The 19937-nt window shown below is 37.0% G+C and overlaps 1 protein-coding gene across 9 annotated transcripts in view; it reads left to right on the forward strand.

The window, feature by feature from the left end:
* Positions 1 to 19937, forward strand: part of DIP2C (disco interacting protein 2 homolog C) — a 585449-nt gene that overhangs the window by 306664 nt on the left and 258848 nt on the right. For 7 of the 9 annotated variants that reach the window (XM_072650057.1, XM_072650058.1, XM_072650062.1 and 4 more), the window contains exons 2-3: positions 12375 to 12446; positions 14343 to 14510. In XM_072650057.1, the coding sequence (XP_072506158.1) occupies positions 12375 to 12446; positions 14343 to 14510 (240 nt within the window). The remainder of the gene's footprint in view (positions 1 to 12374; positions 12447 to 14342; positions 14511 to 19937) is intronic. The other 2 variants (XM_072650060.1, XM_072650061.1) reach the window with 1 other exon arrangement.

Consider the following 19937-nt stretch of genomic DNA (forward strand, 5'->3'; position numbering starts at 1 on the left):
TCTTGCCTCATAGAGTTGCTATAAGGATCAGATGATTTATAATGTATGTAAAACAGTTGTCATTGAAAAGCCATCTGGTGAAGAGGATACTTAGGCAGGCTATGCGAGTGATCATAAAGTGTTTGGGCCCTTCTTGGTCCCAGAGGGCAGAATGGAAGATAGAAGTTGCTGAGTGGCAGGTTTCTGTCTGATATAAAGAAAATTTTCCTTATTATTAGAAGTATCTAAAAGAGGAACAGACTGCCTTGAGAGGGAGAGAGCTCAATTCAGGGAGCATTTATTAAGCTCCTACTACCATATGTGTTCAGGACACACAAAGACAGAATGTAAAATAGTCCTTTCTCTCAAGGAACTTATTTTCTACTGGTGTTTCCCCTTTGTGGAAGTCTTCTAGGAAAGGATGGAAGATGACTTGTTGAAGATGCTCTAGGGGAAATTCTGGGGCAAGTATTATTTGGACTAGGCCTCTGAGTTTCTTCCAACCCTGAGATTGTCTGATATATAGAAATATAGACTCCTACTGTTACAACTCCTTACCCCCTCCATGTCAGCAGGAATTTCTTCTTCAGAATTTGAAAGACAAGATCCTAGTGGACTGAGAAAGCTTCCTTTAGAGAGGAAGAGCTGGAGCTGAGCCTTGATGACTAAATCTTGAATTGTTTTTTTAAAATTGAATATCTGTTGAAAATTCTGAAAACAAAGTTAGCTCCTGCATTTAGCTCTCTTTACTTTCTCATGGGAGAGTGGGGTAAGAGGTAAAACATGTTTGATAAAATGAAGGGGTTTGACTTGATTTCAAACACCATGCAGAAAGAACTCAGCATAGAAGATTAGGATTCTGATTTCCATGAACCTTCTTGGATGAATTCGATTCAGCTAGCCTTTATTGAGTACTTGCTGTGTTCAAGGCAGTATACTAAGAAGGAAGACATCACAAAGATGAATAAAACAGGGCCCTTTCCTTAAAGGAGATTAAGAATTCAAAGCGAACATACTAGTAATAATGTCAATTAATCAAGGACCTGTCAGTACACTTCTCAATATCATGAGGAAGAAAGAAAGTATGTTTTGTTCTGTCTTCTCCAAAACCTTCATTGGCTTTTCATGGCTTATCTTTCTTTTTGCACTCCTTCATTGTATAGCACACTGAGTATTCCACAATCATTCGTTGATTAACTTTCTGTATTCTCCCTTATACTGTCATAGTGCTTTATGTTCTAACCTGTTATCTGCTTTGATCCTAACAACGCTATGAAAGTGGGAGGTTTTAGAGGTGATGTGGTAGGGGATAGAGCATTGTTTTTGGAGTCAGGAAGATGTGGGTGTAAATCCCATGACAGTTACTTATTAGTTGTGAGACCCTAGACAATTGACTTCTTGTCCCTTGGCTGTAGGATCCTGAAAATGCAGTTTATACAAACACCTACCCCTCAGGGTTGATATGAGACTTAAATCTTTATGCAGGGCTTTGCAAACGTAAAAAAACATACAAATTTACATATGCTGTATATACACATGTATTTATTCCCATTGTATATAGAGAAACTGAAATATTAAAGCTCTGAATGGATTGCTACGAGCTGGAACTCTGATCGAAATAGTCCCGTTATGACTTATCACTACGTTTATCATTTTTGCTTAATTATTTTTCTTTGTTATGAGAGTTGTTTCTAAAGGATATTGGAGAAGAGGGTAGGAGAATGGAAACTATGTTGTCAGTGGCATACAAAACCAAAAGGAATCAGTAATATTTTAAAAACTGATGTTTGTGAGGTTACACAGCTAATTAGTGGTGGTTCTGAAATCCTGGTCTTTTACCCCCTTATGTTGTACCCTGTCCCTGTTCCTTAGTAAGTGCTGATTTTATGTCTAACCAGCTTGAGGTCAGTGGTATAAGTATGACTGAGTGAACCTAATTCTGAACAGACTAGTAAAAGCTGTTTTCCTTCTGGGGACCAAAAAAGTCTACTAGAGTAAGAGATGAACTCCAAGCAGCTGTGAAAGAGCTATATTCCTTCCAAGGGTGCCCCCTAAGCCTTATAAAGCAATAAGCTTAGGAAAGCAGCATTAGGAAGGTTCCTAACGACCATAAAACTCCAAACATGGAGATGACTGCTTTTGTTACATAAAGCATTCGTTGCAGCATTAAATAATGAAATAAACTCTTGACACTAAGAATGGAAACCATCGCTGTTAAACCAGGCTGTTTACTTTGCAATAATCCTGACCATAGAAGCAATGCTATGACACAGATATTTCATTCTTGGGTAACTGGGAAATGCCTGAAGACCACATGATCCTAGTATAACTCAAACAAGACATCCATAGAGCTGGCTGGGCTCAAGCCACAATGTTGGCAAATGCAGTGGGTAACAGAATTGGCAGAAGGTCGCTGAATTTGAGAGGCCGAGGGGCCAAGTACAAGACGTGAGATGTTAACTTGTCCCGTAAATTTTCTGAGCTGAAGAAAATACTTTACTTTTCTGAAGTGCAGGCTATTATTACCCAGTGCTTGGGCTCTCTCTTCCTCACTGGTCTACCAGACTCTTTTGTAATGGAAGTTGGAAAAAAGGGTTTGTCCTATTGGAGGGAGAGGGGCCTAAGGCAATAGAAGGAATACCTTTTCCCTTCTGAAGCTTTGTCCAAACTCATGTTGCCATAGATGCTTCCTCTGCATTTTTTTTATGCCTAACCCTTAAATAGATCTTTTTCCAACAGACAGTAAAGAAAATTTACACGTTAGCTGGGGAAGCCAGCTTAAAGTTTCATATAACTTCTTTGTCTGAAAACAAGAAATCATTGTTTTAAGAAAAACTTCTAGAATAACCTCATTATTAGGTATCGTATTTGAGTAGGTACTTCCTACCAATAGTGCCAACTGTAAAGTATCTTCAGAAGAATTACTCACCTTCTTCTACTCTCATCAAAATAGCAATTTCCTGCTTCTGCTTTTCTGTTAAATTTTCTTGTTCTTAAAATGGGAAAGTGACTACATTTTGTTTTTTTTACTGAAAAGCTTCGTCTTAACAATCATTGTCATCAATAAGCATTTATTAAGCCTGTGTTGGGCACTGTGTGCTAAAGAAATGCAATAAAAAATGTCCCCTTCCCTCAAGTTCACATTCTGATGGGTGAGGCGAGATGAAACAACTGTTTACCTACAAGGCCTCTATCGGGTAATTGGAGGGTAATCTCAGAAGGAAAGACTAGCTGTTTGGGGGGGCGGGGTGCAGAGGGAGAAGTGAGAGGAATGTGGAGGTTTGAGTTGAATCTTGAAGAAAGCCAAGAGAAGGGGTGTGTGTGTGTGTGTGTGTGTGTGTGTGTCTGTGTCTGTGTCTGTGTGTGTCTGTGTGTATCAGTGAAGTGAAGGTAGAAACAGTGGGTCTTGACATAAAAAGTTATTTATGGCCTTTAATACTAGCAAATCATTTTAATAAAAAGCACTTTCAAAAACCATGAAATTTGTTCTCATTGTTCATTTATTTTCAGTTGTATGCAACTCCTCATGACCCCATTTGGGGTTTTGTTGGCAGAGATATCGGGGTGGTTTGCTGTTTCTTCCTCTAGCTCATTATGTAGATGAGGAAACTGAGGCAAACAGGGTTAAGTAACTTTCCCTGGGGTCACACAGCTGGATTTAAATTCAGGAAGGTGAATCTTCCTGACTCCAGGCCCAATCTCCCCATTTGATTGTAGTTAGGATTTTCCAACCTGCAGGGAAGAAATTCTGTGGTCTAGAAAGCCATGTTAGCTAGGTATGCACTTAAAGTATTAATACAGGTGATAAAGTGAGTAAATTCTAAACCTGATTTCTCTTGTATTTTATGGGACTTGCACCATCTCAGATAAAACCATTTAATTCCCCTCATATTTTTTGCCCCATATGTGGGAGAAGAAAATAAGTCAGAGTTTTCCTTAGGAAAAGCCTTGTTTCATTCAACTACTTAATGCCAAGAAGATGACACTGAAATTGAGTCATCCACAGTGAACAGCTTGTCCTCAGAACTGCTTTATTATACATGAGAAGTAGGTAGTAGGAAAAATGGGAAGACTAGGTGGTAGGCCTCACAGATGTACTGTTATCTGTGTATGAGCTTGTTTGACCTATAAAAACTATAATATTATTGATCACTTGCTTTGCGGTTATGCTTACATGATCTCCTGATTTACTGCTAATAATAGGTTTGTGATGTATTAACTTGCTCCTATATGCTGTATATATTCTTTGGAAGACCCTGGAAGCACAGCCTTTGGGTCTTTTCTTTTAGAGGCAAAACAACATAGAAGATGGGCATGAAATCATAAACTTTAGTTAAGTTCAGATCATCCAAATTCTAATTATCCATTTCTAACTGCGTAGTATAGATTACCAAGAAATCTAATCATAGTGTAGCATCCCTCAATAAGTTTATCATTATACTGGGATAATCATAAGTCAGTTATTTTTGTGTCAAACCAAAGTTTCTCTGATCTAATTTATTTACTTTTTTTTTTTTACTAGATACTCCTGATATCAAACATTCATATTATAAGTACAGTTTTTTTTTCCTTTGAGTGCTTATGAAAATGAAAAGAATAAGATTTTCTTAGTTTCTATCTTAGTTTAAAGTCCTTAACAGCAGAAGTGTGTCCTTAGGTTACTTGAGATATGCCATAAATCCAGGGCATGTAAATGATGAAATGTTCAGTTTCTGTCTTTTTTTTCTACCCATTTTTCTATTTCCCCCTTTCCTCATTCATATCTCTTCTTTGTTTCTATGCCAAGATTCTTGCTTTTCTTCTCTATCTCTAGCCACCAATTTCATCAGGAGTATAAGGGATTGAAAAGTGTAGTATTTTCAGGTAATCAGGCTAAGGATATGCAAGAAATGACTGGTAGCTCTTTTGAGGCTGTGGAAATTTACGCAACATTCTGGATGGCATGAATATTAGCCCACTCTAACATAGGTTAATTTGCAATGTGTTGAATAATTGGTATGGATAAAGGAATGTATTTGATTCAAAGTAGAAAATAAGTGGTTATGTAAATCAATAGAGAAATATTTCTTAAGTGCCATGCATTGAATTGGCCAAACAATGGTGATAATAATACAAAGAATGAAATGATTCCTACTCTTAAGGTATTTCATTCAAGGAGAAGAGAAAACATATACATGCATAAGTATGCACAGAATAAATACAAAATACATTCAAATTAGGAAAGAGAGGCACTTGTAGCTTAAATCAGGAAATGTTTTCTATCTGGAGGTCATGCTAGAGCTATTGTCTGAAGACGAGTCTTATATGAGGTGAAGACAAAAAGGGAGAAAGCCTATATACAAAGACATGAGGGTGGGAAATGGTGAGGTATGTGTGAAGAACAGAGAGAAGGCCAGTTTGTCGAGTGTGAGAAGAGGAATAATATATAATAACGCTGGAATAATAGATTGAAAGTCAGGTTTTGAAAGTCTTTAGAAACCGAAAGAAGAGTTGATGTTTGTCCTAGAGTAAATAGGGATCCATTGGAGTTTCCTGAGTGAGGGAGTGACATATTTAGAACTGTACTTAAGGAAAGACGTTTCTCTCTCTAAATATGATAACCTGTCAGTCTTCAATGTTTGTTTTCATGTAGGGATTAAACCAGACCCAGCACATTTGATTTTTTTTTAAAGGATGATTCTTACCCCCAAAGAGCTTACAAATTAAATGGGCAAACAAGGAGTAAGTACTTGTCTGAAAAAGATAAGACATCAACAAAGAAATATCAATAAAGGTGAATTAAATGCTTAGGGAGTATCCAGTAATGAGAGATTTGGACTGGACTGTATTACTTTAGGAGATGTTCATAGAAAAGGCTGGTTGGAAGCTTAGGTGTTTGGGTTTTTTTTTGTCAGGAAGGTGAGATGTAGACTGCCTGAACAGAGCGGAAAGGATGTTGCTTTCCTTGGATGAGCAAAGTTGTTTGACTGAAATGAAGAGTCCGTTGCAGGCAATAATGATAAATCAATCTTATTAAAATAAAGAATATCTGCTTATTAGAGGAGGTGCAGCTAGGTGGCACAGTTGATAGAGTTCTAGGTCTGAAGTCAGGAAAACTCATCTTCCTGAGTTCAAATTTGGCTTCAGACAGTTATTAGCTGTGTGACCATGGGCAACTCACTTAATTCTCATTGTCTCAGTTTCCTCACCTATAAAATGAGCTACGGAAGGAAATGACACACCACTCTAATAGAAAGCCTCACATGGAATCACAAACAGTCAGATCAGATCTGACTGAAAAACAAAGCAGAAACTACTGAACTAGAGGTTCTTAAAACTAATTCTAAAAGGGTAGTGATTGATTAACTGTGAATATCCCAGAGTAATTTTAATCTGACCTGATTTGTAAGCATACAAATCAGCCCTTGGTCACCAAATATATTTTTTTTGTTTCTCTTGACAAGCAATTCATTTTCAAGAGGATAAAATTCTTGCTTAGAAATGTGGGAAAGGGCTTGCATTGTTTTGAGGTTTTCCTAGCTCCACCCTAAATTCTGCGATGAAGTTAAACACAAGCCTACTGTCACAGTATATTCAGAGTTTGGGAGAGAGATAAAAGGAGAAATCAGTTGATACTACAGAATCCTAAGTGACTTAAAAAAACAGAGATGTCTGGATTCTTCTTAGGGCTGACTTGGGCTTCTGGAATTCTGTAATTTTCTGGTGGGGTCAAGACTTTACCAATCAAGAGGATATTCAGGATGGAAAATGCCATTTAAATGTTGTGGGTGCAAGCATTTTTCTAGCTGAGAAACATTCATTACTCTGCCCTGTAAATAAAGGGAAGCAACCGAGCACCCTGCATTAGGAAATTTACCTTCAAAACCAGCACCGATGTCCCTAGAATTCATTTTTATTTCTTGACCCTGACCCTTGGTTCAGGGAAACTTTGGCTATTGGTTCCATCTCTTTCACCAACTGGCTCAAAGCTAAAAATATTTAGAATTCTGCCAGCTGAAGAATCTGCAACCAGTTTGTTTTTAGTACTGAGGTCCCTGGGGTCTGGTTGGATATCCCAAAGGGAACCTGTTGTCCCCTTTACACTGTGGACATATGAATCTCTTAGGGATTCCACTACCCAGACTGCTCTCCAAGTATTCCTGTCTTCATGTACTATTTATTGATTTTCCTGCAGTATGCCAGGTACACAGTATTTACAGTTAGAAGGGACCTAGGAATTATCTGGTCCATCTCCCTCATTTTTACACCTGAGGAAGGAACCCTGAATCTTGAAAAATTTGCATCATTTTTTTCCTTCCTTGTGGGTATTCTACTATTAACAGGTCACAAGAGTTTGTAACTTTGAGTCTCATAGAGCTGCCTGGGAGGCTGAGAGACATTCCTGGGTCACATTATTAGGGACACAGCTGGGATTATGAACTCAGGTACTCTGTCGGATGCTGCCTCCCAAGTTTCAGATGTGGGATTTAAATCTAGAACTTCCTAACTCTAACCTAGTCCAGCATTATGGCCATTTGGTCAGTCATCAAGAATTTATTAAATGCCTGCTATGTGTGAATCTCTGTGGTAGGATACACATCCCAAAAAGAAAGGTGCTGTCCTTAAGGAGAATACATTCTAATACAGCACACAAATGTACAGAAAATGGCACATAAAAAATATAACCATTATGCTATGTTGACTCTCAGTAAAATATTTTAAATAAATACTATGTAATATCCCAAAAGTCTTAGTAAAGTTTTAAGTTTTAATAGTTTCAGATACAAATGCTACAAATTTATATAAAGATAATTTGAAAGTTTAATTACTTCTATTTCTTTGATACTTAGTGTTCTGGTTCAAAATAATTTATTTTTAATTTTAACTACATAAGGCCTCTTGTCATTATGAATTTTTGTGTGACATTTTCTGGATGATATTTTCTTGGGACCTGAGGTTCTCTTCTTTGGCTTTCATTGTCATTTGATCTATCTCCATTGGACTTTTTTTGTTGGGGTCATGTGAAAATTGTGTATACACCAAAACCTAGTTCTTTGGATGATCTTACAGCTAAGATTACAAATCCGTTCTGTTCCTGAGCATCAGCTGATAAAAGTTTTCATAAAGTTAGAGTCATGTATAGCACAAGATGGTGGTTTGATTTGGTTTTTGTAAGAAATACATCAATATTTTAAAAATATAAATAATTTACTTTTGAAAGGTTATCTTTTTGCATGTTTCTTATATTTCTGAAGTTATTAGAACTTATAACTGTGTTCAAACTTTTGGGACACCCTGTTTTTTAATATAGTATATTTAATATAACTAATAAAATATAATAGGGATGGATGATTTTTTCATGTGTCTGTATGAATGTGTGTGTGTGTATTTCCTGACATATGATTTCATTAAAGAAGGGAGGTTCAGCTGTAGCTGCAGCTTCATCTGCAAAGTGGGATAATAGTACTTATCTCAAGGAATAATTAAATGGTTCAAATTTTGTAGATATGGATATATAGCTGTACACATATATACATATATAACATATATATACATATCTTACATATGAGATAAATATAAGGCACTAAGAAAAATATATAATGAATATGTAAAACATATGAAATGTATATTATTTATGTGTGAATTATTCTACTAGTGGCTCAGAGTTGCCCTTGAAGGTCATCCAGCAAGTATGTGTTAGAAGCAGCTTTTTAAAAAATGTATTTTAATTTTTTTAATTTACAGAATAAAACAAGCATTTCCATAACAGTACAATTTAAAAAAAAGATGATTGCACATGAAACTGCCAATCTCTTATATATAACTTGCTCTTCCGTTTAAACATGAGAAGCAGCTCTTTTAAAAGCAAGTGGTCTTGGCTTCATTGCCAGCTTTACTGCTATGTCATGCTGCTTCTCTAGAATAAGGTATTGATATTATATGCACATATGCACATGTATATATTATGTACACATATATAATTTCATAAGGTTAAAAGATTAAAGAAACAAAACCATAATGAAGCTTGGAAGTTCTACATAAATAAAATAAGTGTCCTCATTTACTCAGAATGCAAATGGTGTCTGTCTACTCTCTGGGTCACGGATTAATTCTTTAGCCTATTTATTGATTGCAACGCTGTGGGTAAGACTCTTGCAAGATTATCATAGGAGGACAGGAGACAAAGAAGCTGAAGGGTCAGTCCTGAAAGAACTTCGATGACATATACAGATAAAAAGAAAACTAAAAACGTAAGGAAGTCCAGGATCATTGCTGAATGAGTGGTACTGTAATTAAGTGGTGTAAAATTTGAAGGAAGGGCCAGGGAAAGTCAAAGAACTTTGCCTTGAAGAGTGAAGGATAGTAGTTTGCTAGTTGGGGAAGGGGGAACATTCCCTTTGCGTGGAAGCAGGAAAATACAAGGAGGCCAGTTTGGCTTTGAGTAAAGGGAGGAAGAGAGGGCTTGGTGCTTTAAGAACAGATACAGATAGGATTCTTAACGTCATCTCAGAGGAGACAATTGAGGAAAAATAAAGGTGGAAAGCATTCACTTCCTGTACAGGTGCAACCCCCCACAATCCTTCTTTCCCTTCTTAATGTGTTATGGAACAAAGAGCTGAGGCATTTAACATAGTTGGCTGGATGAGATTTAATTCTGCCCTTAAAAGAAAAAAAACCCAACTCTGGAGTTATTTTGAGATGTGGAGGTCCCTGCGCATGATCTCCCCATCCTTTAGGTTTTAGCTCTTAATTATTTGTTGTCTCGCCCATTGTGTTTCACATGCTTCTGACTTTAAATGTCAGCTCATTTTGGTGTTAGGGTTTTTCCTGGTTTGAACTCAAGAGGGTGAAAAGAACTCTCTCCCTCTCCCTCTTTCTCTCTCTCTCTCTCTATCCCTCTCCCCCTCCCCCTCCCTCTCTCCCTCTCCCTCTCCCTACCCCTGTAATTCAAGCAGCTACTTGAAAAATTTGTGCCACTTGGGCCACATTTGGGATTTGAGACAGATTGTAAATTGAAGAGAGAGTTGTTCCAGGATCTCAGTTTCAGTGAAGGACCTTCCCAAGGAAATACCCAAAGCCAAGAACTAAGCCCTGAGTGAGAAAGGAAAGAAAATTCCCAAGGATGTTTATCTAGTGATAATGTAGCATCTTGTTAGGACATTAAAATTTCTTGTTTATTTACCCACAGGTGAATCTTACTCTTTTCTTTTTATGTTTCTTTCAAAAACATTCATCATTCCCCAAAACTGTAGAGGTAGGAAGCTGCTATACCAAAGACTCTTTTTTTCTTTTCTTTTTTCCTTAAAATTTATGTTTTTTTAAACTATACTGAGGACTTTTCCAATTTGCCTTTTTCCTTAATTTTTTATTATTTCCATTTCCATAGTACCTTCGTTTCTTAGTATATCCTATCTCCTTTCCCTAATTTTCTTTTATACCAAAGTACTAGAATATTACTGTGCCCTAAGAAATGAAGAAGGTAGGGAGTTAGGGAAGAATTCTATGAACTGATGCCAAAGGAAGTAATTAAAACCAGAAAAGTAATTTACACCATCACGATAGCAATATGGACAACAAAAGTCCGAATTGAATTATTCTGATGACTAAACTTGAAGACTGATGAAAAGATAAGAGCGAGCCCCTCGCTTCCACTTTGGCAGAGGTGGAAGCCCTTGGACATAGAGCACTGCTTCCACTGTTGGAGTTGATGGCTATACTTATTAGTTTTACTGAACTGCATGATTTTTTTTATAATGCTTTGAGCCAGAATGGATAAAAGTATCTTTGGAATGGATAAAATATCTTTGTGAAAATTAGCCTCCTGAACAGCATGTTAAAGAAAACATTGTCTTGAGATTCTTGATAGGAAAAAAACCCAATATGCAAGAAAAATGAATCAACTGCTCATCATGGTAGCTTATAGCAGCTGCTGTCAAGGGTCTCCCAAGAAGGGACATGCTTTCCAAGTTTCTGTAGATGTCAGGATAGGGAGTGTCATGGTTCACTTATGTCTTCCATTATCTCTTCCGGGATTTTATTTTTATCCACCATTCCCTTATGCAGAACAGTAGTCTTTGGTTCTATTTGGCCGATAAGCACCTTATTCCTCTAGCTTTCATGAAGTCCCAAAGCCAGGCTAAATGGAAAAGCTAAAGATTAACGTCAAGTTGACTTTATTAATAACATTAGGGAACACCACGACTTTGGAATCCTACAACTTGTAAAAGCTCTTTGTTTCCCACATATTTTCTCAGTGCAAAATATTTTCCTCTTCCCTGTAATATTTCAGATGTAGTGAGTTGGAGGGGAAATGACAAGGGAGGGGGGAGGCTGTGAAAAGGAAAACAAGACCTGGTCAGGAGTTAAAGGTGATGGTTAAGCTTGTAATTTTTGTTTCTTTTGTGTTAATTTTTTTGTGTGTCATGACAATTTTTAGCCTTTCTTTTAGTTTAAATCCTATGTGTGTGTGTATGTATGTATGTGTGTGGGGGGGGGAGGGGTTCCTCCTAAATTTTGGATATCACAAAAAAATTACCTTTGATGAAACAATCATAATAAGGCAGAATTATCACTTCCAGGAATGATAATTTTGAAAAGAAAACAAAAAAATTCACTTTGAAAACTTAAAAAAAGAATTCAAGAACCAATTTCTGACATCTTATGAAGGAAAGCTTGAAATAGGGAAGATGTGTTCAATGTCTTTATGAGGTTGTTTTATTCAATAATAATTAATAGTTTTTCATTTAAAAGAAAATGTAAGCACATTTCTTTTGTGTGGATATTTGACTGTAAGGTTAAAAAAATCTGTTTTGATATCAAGACTCAGCACTTTGCTAATATATTTTGGTTTATGCACTGGATGTCTCTTCATGGGTAGCATGTTTAGATTTCAGTCTTCACTAGTTGTATTATTGAAGTAACATAGCAGCAGTTTAAAGTCTTTGTGACCTCCACAGTTGATTAGAAAATCCCATTAATGAAAGAAGATGCTAATCGGTAATGTGTTTTGCCAGCCATCACAGTCCTAAACAGTCTGCATAATCCATTGTTGATTAAGTTAACGAAAGCCCAGTACTGAGTTTGAAAGCTTTGTGACAGCAGATTGGAATAAGATTGAAGACTTTTAGATTGTGCTACTCTCGGGGACTGAATCAGGATGGGAGGGTTGCTTAGCCACATGGCTCTAACATGCATTAGGTGGGCTTAGGGGGTTTCTTTTGTTTTTGCTGAGGGAGGAGAAAGAAGAGGAGGACACAGAGAGGAATGATCATGCTCTGCCTTGATGAGTTTATTATCACTGTCAAGGCTAACAGATGGTGCTGGATAGGCAATAGTGACTCTATGTATGGACATTGTGCAGCTGGGGAACTCATTTCATATAAGGCTTACTGAATATTCTTTTTCTTTCTTTACAGGTGACATCACACAGAAAGGTTATGAGAAGAAGAGGTCAAAATTAATTGGGGCCTATTTGCCACAACCTCCAGGTATGTAAATCTTGACTAGTTCCATAAAATCTAAAACTTGTGTGGGTCTTGAAAACTAATCACATTAGGCACGGGGCAAATAAGATGGATCATTTGAGGCCAGAGAACATTTTGGATGTACGGTCAATATTAATATCATACACTTTATTTAAATGGCACATTTCTTTGTGTCTTTATACATATCCTTTATGGCCATTTGTGCATATGGAGTCTTTCTAATCAGTGGGATATTTGATTTAATGAGTCATTCATGCAGAGATGGCAATCAATGTAATAATTACTTTGGAAAGCCCCATTCTTATAAAAAATGAAGACCAGTTAGGATTTTAAAATACTTTCCCTCATGCTCTCTCTAACGATTTCTACCTAGAAATAGCACTACAAAATACTGTCTGTATGATTATGAAATCTCAGACAAAGGCTTGCTGCATTTTAAATTGTAGCTTATATAAAGTATGCTTTATTTATTCTCTTCACATGTACAGCATCTACCTCATTCTAGCCTTCTCAGATTTGTTAGTTAATGCTGTCTTTATGCACTTGGATGAGGTTCACCTCTCCCCGAGCCTTGGTAAATGCCAGGACAAAGGAGACTAATGTTAGAATGAAGTGTTGATGTCTCATTTTTCAGGCAGTCCTGTCTGTGGTTTAAGGGTGATTTTGAGGGCTGACTACATGCTAGGTGCTGCTGAAGTGAACTCAATTAAGAAATGTTTATTTTCATAAGGAACAAAATGCAACTTCTATACTGGGAAGTTGAAGTGATCTCATAAAGTGTATTTTCATGTTATTCTGTAAATATTGGTGCGTAAAGTGTTACTTAGAAGTCTTGCTAGAGAACAGACACACACACACATGCACACACATACACACATACACACACTGAGTCATTCTACTAACTTCTTTTAGCTTGAGAATAATTACTATAACTAAGTTTGATGTATCTGGTGGCATCCTACTATCAGGTAATAGCAAAGTGTGCTCAAAGAGAGCTTATCTGGATGCTGAGTCTCTGCTGCCTTTGTGTTTCATTTTAGTTTTGTAGGTTTAATTTTTAGTCTATTTCTTTATTCCTTCCTTTAGCTTTAAAATAACAAACATTAAAAAATGGGTTGGAACATAATGTATTGTTGCTTTTTTTTTTTTAAGTAATGATTAACCAAAGCAGTTTTCCCAACAATAATATGGAAAGGATACTTAGGAAGGATAGAGCATTGACTCATTTGGACAGAACTCCCCTTGTCTCCCATTTCCTCATGGGAGACATTCCTGGAAATTAGATTGTCTTTCCCAGCCCTTGATTAGCTAAAGGAAGAGTGGGATGGATGTTGCTGCTTCCTAGCTGTAAGATGAAAGAGGATGGAGGCAACCCATCATCAGAACACTCATGACCAAAAAACAGTTGGGCTTGCCTCAAGCCTTCTTGTATAGATTTCTCAAGGTCAATCATAAGGAGACAAGTGATGGAAATCTATGGTTTGTTGTGTTTTCTCTCCTCCTTCCAACAGAATCACAGCAAATGTTGACCTGCTAAATAACAATGCCACTTGCTGAACTGTTTCAAGGAAGTAGAACCTTCTGTATTTTGGAAGAAGGCTGGGGATGGATTGGTTGTGTGTTGTCCTTGTGGTTGTTTTTTCTTCTGTGCATTGCAAAACAAAAGTGAAACAGAGGCATTTCCCAAGAAGATAGTTCTCAAGCCGCAGCTTTGCAAAGAACATGATTGACCCCAATGTTGGCCGGACACTGATGGTGGAAGGCGCCAGGGCTGTGTCGTGTGGTCCTTGTTTGTTGTGTGTGCTGTTCTGCATGGGGGCGGGAGCTCCACTCACTGCTGTAACAAATTTAAAAAAAAACTAAAATTTGAATTAATTAGTTTTTTTCAACTTGTTACAGCAGCGAATGGAGCTGCCGCAGTACGGTGTAGACTGCAGCACAGTGAAGGACCCACGAGAAGGATGCTCCGTTCCGCCAACATCGGGGTGTGTGACATCCGAGAAGCAGCGGCCAGAGACCGGGCGGCCGGCACGGCGGGAACGCGGCCTCTGTTTTACTTTCGTTTCGGTGAGCACTACTTTCCAAAGGGAGAATTCAAAGAAAGAAGGCGTAGTGAAGTCATTGTCTGCTGCAGGAACGTAAAATTCAGAATATACTCAAGGCGACTTGGTGGTACTTGAAACTAAAGAATTACAGAAACATAGAGCTTAAAGAATCTTAAAGATCATTTCATCCAATTCTTCCATTTTGTAAACAAAGAAACTAAGGCCCGGAAAATTGAAGTGATTTACTGAAGGTAACATAGCTTCTAACTCTGAATTCACTGGACTTTTTTATTTTACAACTCTTTATTCAGAGTTGGGGAAACACACAACTTACATTTGAAAAACAGGAAAAAAACCCCTGAAAATTCACAACCCATTGACTTGCATTTCTCTGATTTCCTATCAGTTTCATTATTCTATGGCAAAACATCTGTTGGAAGGCTGGACTCAATTATCAACATCAAACCACTTAGGCTTTTAAAAACTTGTAAATTAGTCAATTCTACAGATCACAAGAAAGCATGTTTGACAAAAACCAGAAAAGAAACAAAAAACAAACTAGCCAATCGGAAGCTCTTAGACTGAAGGAAAATATGAACCTCCTACTTGTATCATAAGAAAACTGACGTTTATAGACCAAAGTTTTATTAACCTCATTAATTACCCCAATGGCATATCTCCCTCTGCCCCTCCCTTCTATAAACACATTCTTGCACAAGAACAGAAATCATAGAAATCATAGATATAGAACTTGCAGAGATCTTAGACCATATTGATTCCATCGTTCTCATTTTTAAAATAAAGAAAATGAGATACGAAATGGTTATATGACTTACCTAGGGTCATTATGCTGATAAATGTCTGAGGTTGTACTTGAACTCGGGTCTTCCAGAGACCAAGTCTAGTACCTTAACCAACTATGTCAGGCTGATGTGACACCAGTAGAATGCAGATACACACACACACACACACACACACACACACACATACACACATGCACACACTATTCTATACTGTTCTATTCCATACTGTACTATACTATTACATTATGCCATCCATCCATATCATCCATCATATGTTTTAAAGACAAAACAGGGGTAAAAGTTGCCCTTCCTCTTTCTTCCCATTGTGTTTGTCTCTCAATCTCTGCTTCCATCCATCCTTTGCAATTTGACCCTCAGCTAACTAGTTGATGACCCTGAAAGCCTATAATTCCTTTGCCAATGAAAAGAGACAGAGAGGTAACGGCTGTCTGCTTTCAGCAAGGTGGTGACTTGTCATAGGATACCATCTTGGGATTATTATTTTTTTTTTTGAAGACTCACATGCCCATTGAACATGAGAGGAAAAAATATAATTTGACAGGAAAGTGTTTTGTGTAGAGGAGTCATTTCCCCAAATTAGTCTCCCTAGTTTCCTTTGAGAACTAGAAAACTTCATTGCCTTCCCACCTGTGATTTGAGGACAGGTTGTCCTACTTCAAGGTCTATTGGCAGTTGACACTCAATCTTACTTCCTTATATTATTGGTGGTTTTTTCCACTGTTCTTATTCTCTTAGAGGTTTACTCCTGAGTGAATAAAGGCATTCATTATGCATAACTTAATTCTCTAGCAAGTCTGTAACTGAAGCAGATGTTTCTAAATTAAAGAATTTAATTTTTTCGTGACTGGCCCACTTTTTATCATGATTCTCCTTATATTGAGGACTCAAAAACTATTTGGTTTTTCCTTTTTCCCCTCCCTGTTCTGTCATATATGGAAAGACAAATCAAAGAAATTTTTATATTTTTGGCAGGGAATAATTTGGTATTATTTCATACAAGTTTTTCTAACATATGTAAGGTGTTTCCAATGACTTGCTTTTCATTTTAAGACTTATTGTTACAGAAGCAATGTCAAAGCATTTGTGGTAGAAAATATGATTAGGATTTCCAAGAAGTTTTCAGAATATATGACTTTAGATTGGAGGTTTTGTAGACTTTTGTGTAATATTCAAAGCTGTTGGGTTTCAGCAGATTGTTTTGAACATTCATGGCAGAATGTCAGCACTATTGCAAATGGTACTTCTGGAAACTGTTTCTCTTTGCCATTTTCTATAGGCTTTTTTAGACAGGTCACATGAGTATGTCCATTTAGTAAACATTCCATTCAGTAGTAACTGCAGACATGTCCCGAGAATACTGTGGTGTTCTCAATAATGACTGACGAAAATCTTTGTTTATTTATACCATAAGAACATTCCAAGACCTAGAAGGATGTAGAACTCAGGGATAAAATATTGCAAATTGAGACTAACATTACCTTAGCCTTTGTTTGGTACTTGTCCTGTTCTGACTTTCTGTGACTTCCTGTATCATTAACCTTACAAATATATGAAGTAGAAGCCAGTGCTCTTATCTTTCTTCTCAGTGAAATTTTATTGGTATAAGGTGTGTTTTTGTAATTAAATCCTTACTGTTTCTGCACCATAGATAAGCTCCAGTGGCATAATGCAGCCTACTACTAATTACATAATGCAATCTATTGCTATCAATAAGTAGCATAACTTTTCTCACCCAGATAAACACTAAGAACATCTTCTGACATGTATCTTAAATAGCATGTGTTTGTTCTAAGTGCTGGTCTGTAAAATATCACTTACTCTACAAAAACTGTCAAGAGAATACTAGAGTGGTTCTCCTTTTTTGTGTGATGTTTGGCACCATCCTAGAATATTCATTCATTCAACTTCCTTCTCAGAATTTAGATAAACTCAGTTTTGAAACTTTTCTAGGTTGAAGTAGTTATTAAAGAAAGTACTCACTAAAGCTCCTTGCTCCAGAAGTCTTCACTAGCTAAGGCATTGCCCAGTGAGGCATTTTAGAGTATAGATGTAGAATAATTTGTTGCTATGGTGACTGGAGATACAAAAGCCACAACATAGCCTAACACACAAATGTACAACTTAAGGATGATCACAGAATCACCGAATTGCTCACATTCATCTAGTCTACTTCTTTGCCCAGAGAAGAAACTGTAAAGTACCATCTATTCAGTTGTTTCATGAAGAAATCTAGTGAGAAGGAACCCTCTACTTTGGAAGCAACCAATTATACTTTTGAGCAGTCTTAATTGTTAAGAATTTTTACCTGACATGAGCCCAAGTCTGCTTCTCTGAAATTTGTGTCTGTCACTCTCAATTCTACTTTTTGGGTCCAAAACATCAGGTATAATCTCTTTTCTACCTGATAGTTTGAAGACAATTTCATGTTCCCCTTGAATGTTTTCTTTCCAGGTATCCCCAGTTTCTTCATATACTTGAAAATCACCATCATGTTCCCATGAAGTCTTCTCTCCTCCACATCAGACATTCCTATTTCCTTCAGATAGTTGAGGATAATGATCACCTCACTCTTTAACCCTCTCTTCTCCAGGCTAACTCTTCCTCAGTTTTTTCCAACAGTCCTTGTAGAGAATATATTTGAGGCTTTTGACTCTTCCATTTTCCATTCTCTGGACCCTCTCTAGCTTCCTCAAATTCCTTCCTCACATGTGGCACCTAGAAGTGGACATTCTACTCCTGTATATGGCCCTATGAGAACAAAGTACAACTCTTTTTTTAGATTTAAAGAGTTTTTTAATTTTTTGATCAGATGATTATGAAAAGCAATATTAAACAATACAATTAATTACATTTGCTTTGTAACCATTTATAGTTCAATTAATTTCAATTCAGAAAATAGACCTTTTCAGTCATTCTGATGTCTCACAAATCAAAATTTTTCACCCATTCATTTTTACTTTGACTTTTTTTATTTTGCATTTATTTCATCACGACCTTTCTAGATTTCTTTGAAAGTACAACTCTTAATACATCTATCACCTTGGTTATTTCCAGAGTTGGTGATCTGGCTGGCAGAGTGGATGCCCCCTGCTTCTTCCTTACCCCCCATGTGCACAACATTGTAGAGGGAAATCTCAGAAGATCTGTTTTGAGTTCTCACTCCATCACTTGCTCATCATGTGAATATCAGAAAACCAGTTTCCTAATCAATAAAATGGGGATAATGACATTTTCAATATTTTGATAATAATGCTATTTTCTCAAAAAGTCATTAGGAAAGTGTGTTGTGAACTTTTGAACAGTATAACAATGTGAACTTTTATTATTAGTACCTCCCTAGAAACTAGAAGAATAAAGAGGGCAATTTCTTTATGTGGAGGTAGTGGTGTTTGTATTCTGGTCAAGAGGACAAACATAATTCAGATCTACCACTCTTCTGTTTCGGTTTATTTTGCTCTTCTCTCCCCTTTCCATTCTATCCATCTTTGGAAGGACACAGTTTGCAAAATGAACAAAATTAGATTCTCTTTTTTATGCTACAAGTAAGCAAGAAAACATTAAAATAATTGGTCCAGAAGGTAGATGTCAAAGATATTCAGCTTTATAATTCCCACATACTCAAACATACCCAGAGAGACAGACACATACATATGTGTGTGTGGGGAGCGAGGCTCACTCATGCACATGAATATATATTCCGTTAGAGGGTAGATCTATTCTCTTTACCTACCCCCTTACTATCTTCAGTCACCACAACCCTTTCCTTTTGGTTTCTGCTTTGGGTAAATTTGAAAAGCAAAGTAGTCATGGAAGCAGTGTTTATTTCTAGGGTGTTTATTACTAAGTAGTCATTGAAGATGGCTGCCCACTGATCCCTTTTCCCATTTTTATAATGTCAAGGACGCCATGATCTTTTTACCTCAACAAATTCTAGGGAGCGGAATGTTTGTTTAATGTTACTTTGGAAAACTCAGCACAAAAATCCTTGTTTTGGATTATAATACCAAGGTAACAATGTGTTGTTAGCTTTTTAGCTAAGAATTGCCTTAAAGAGTTGCCTGCCTTTGGAAAATGTGGGCTCATTAATGCTAAAAGAACCTGATTTGAAGTCCAGTACCAACATTCAACAAAGCAAGAATTTTTTGGGGGGCCGAGGTGGGGAGAGCATTTGTGTATTTTAGAAGGAAGAAACAAGGAATTTTCTTCCCCTTTCATTTCAACCTCCATGATCCCATCAATGTGGCTGCTTCCTTCACTGGGCAGATTAGAACTCATCTTCACCCTCTCATCCTGTATGATTCCTCTGCATGTTTTTATATCCTACTCAATGGGCTGGGAGATTTCTTCTTGGCTCATTTAATATTTTGTCAGTACTATAATGTATCAAGGTCCCTCAGATACTTACCATATCTATGACTTTGGGCAAGTCACTGCTGTTGTTTTATAATCACCAAGGTTGTCCTTAAGGTTGTCAGTTTGTCATTCCACCTCCCTCTAAATGCCTCATAGACTGATGCTTTGCCAGTCATGCATGTCCTGGATGTTGAATTTTAAACGACTTCCCAAGCAAAAGTCTTTCTCCTGTTCAATTAGACAAAACATTTGTTATGTTGATAATATGCTAG

The sequence above is a fragment of the Notamacropus eugenii genome, chromosome 3 (genome assembly GCF_028372415.1).
Source record: "Notamacropus eugenii isolate mMacEug1 chromosome 3, mMacEug1.pri_v2, whole genome shotgun sequence".
NCBI classification, from domain to species: Eukaryota; Metazoa; Chordata; class Mammalia; order Diprotodontia; family Macropodidae; genus Notamacropus; species Notamacropus eugenii.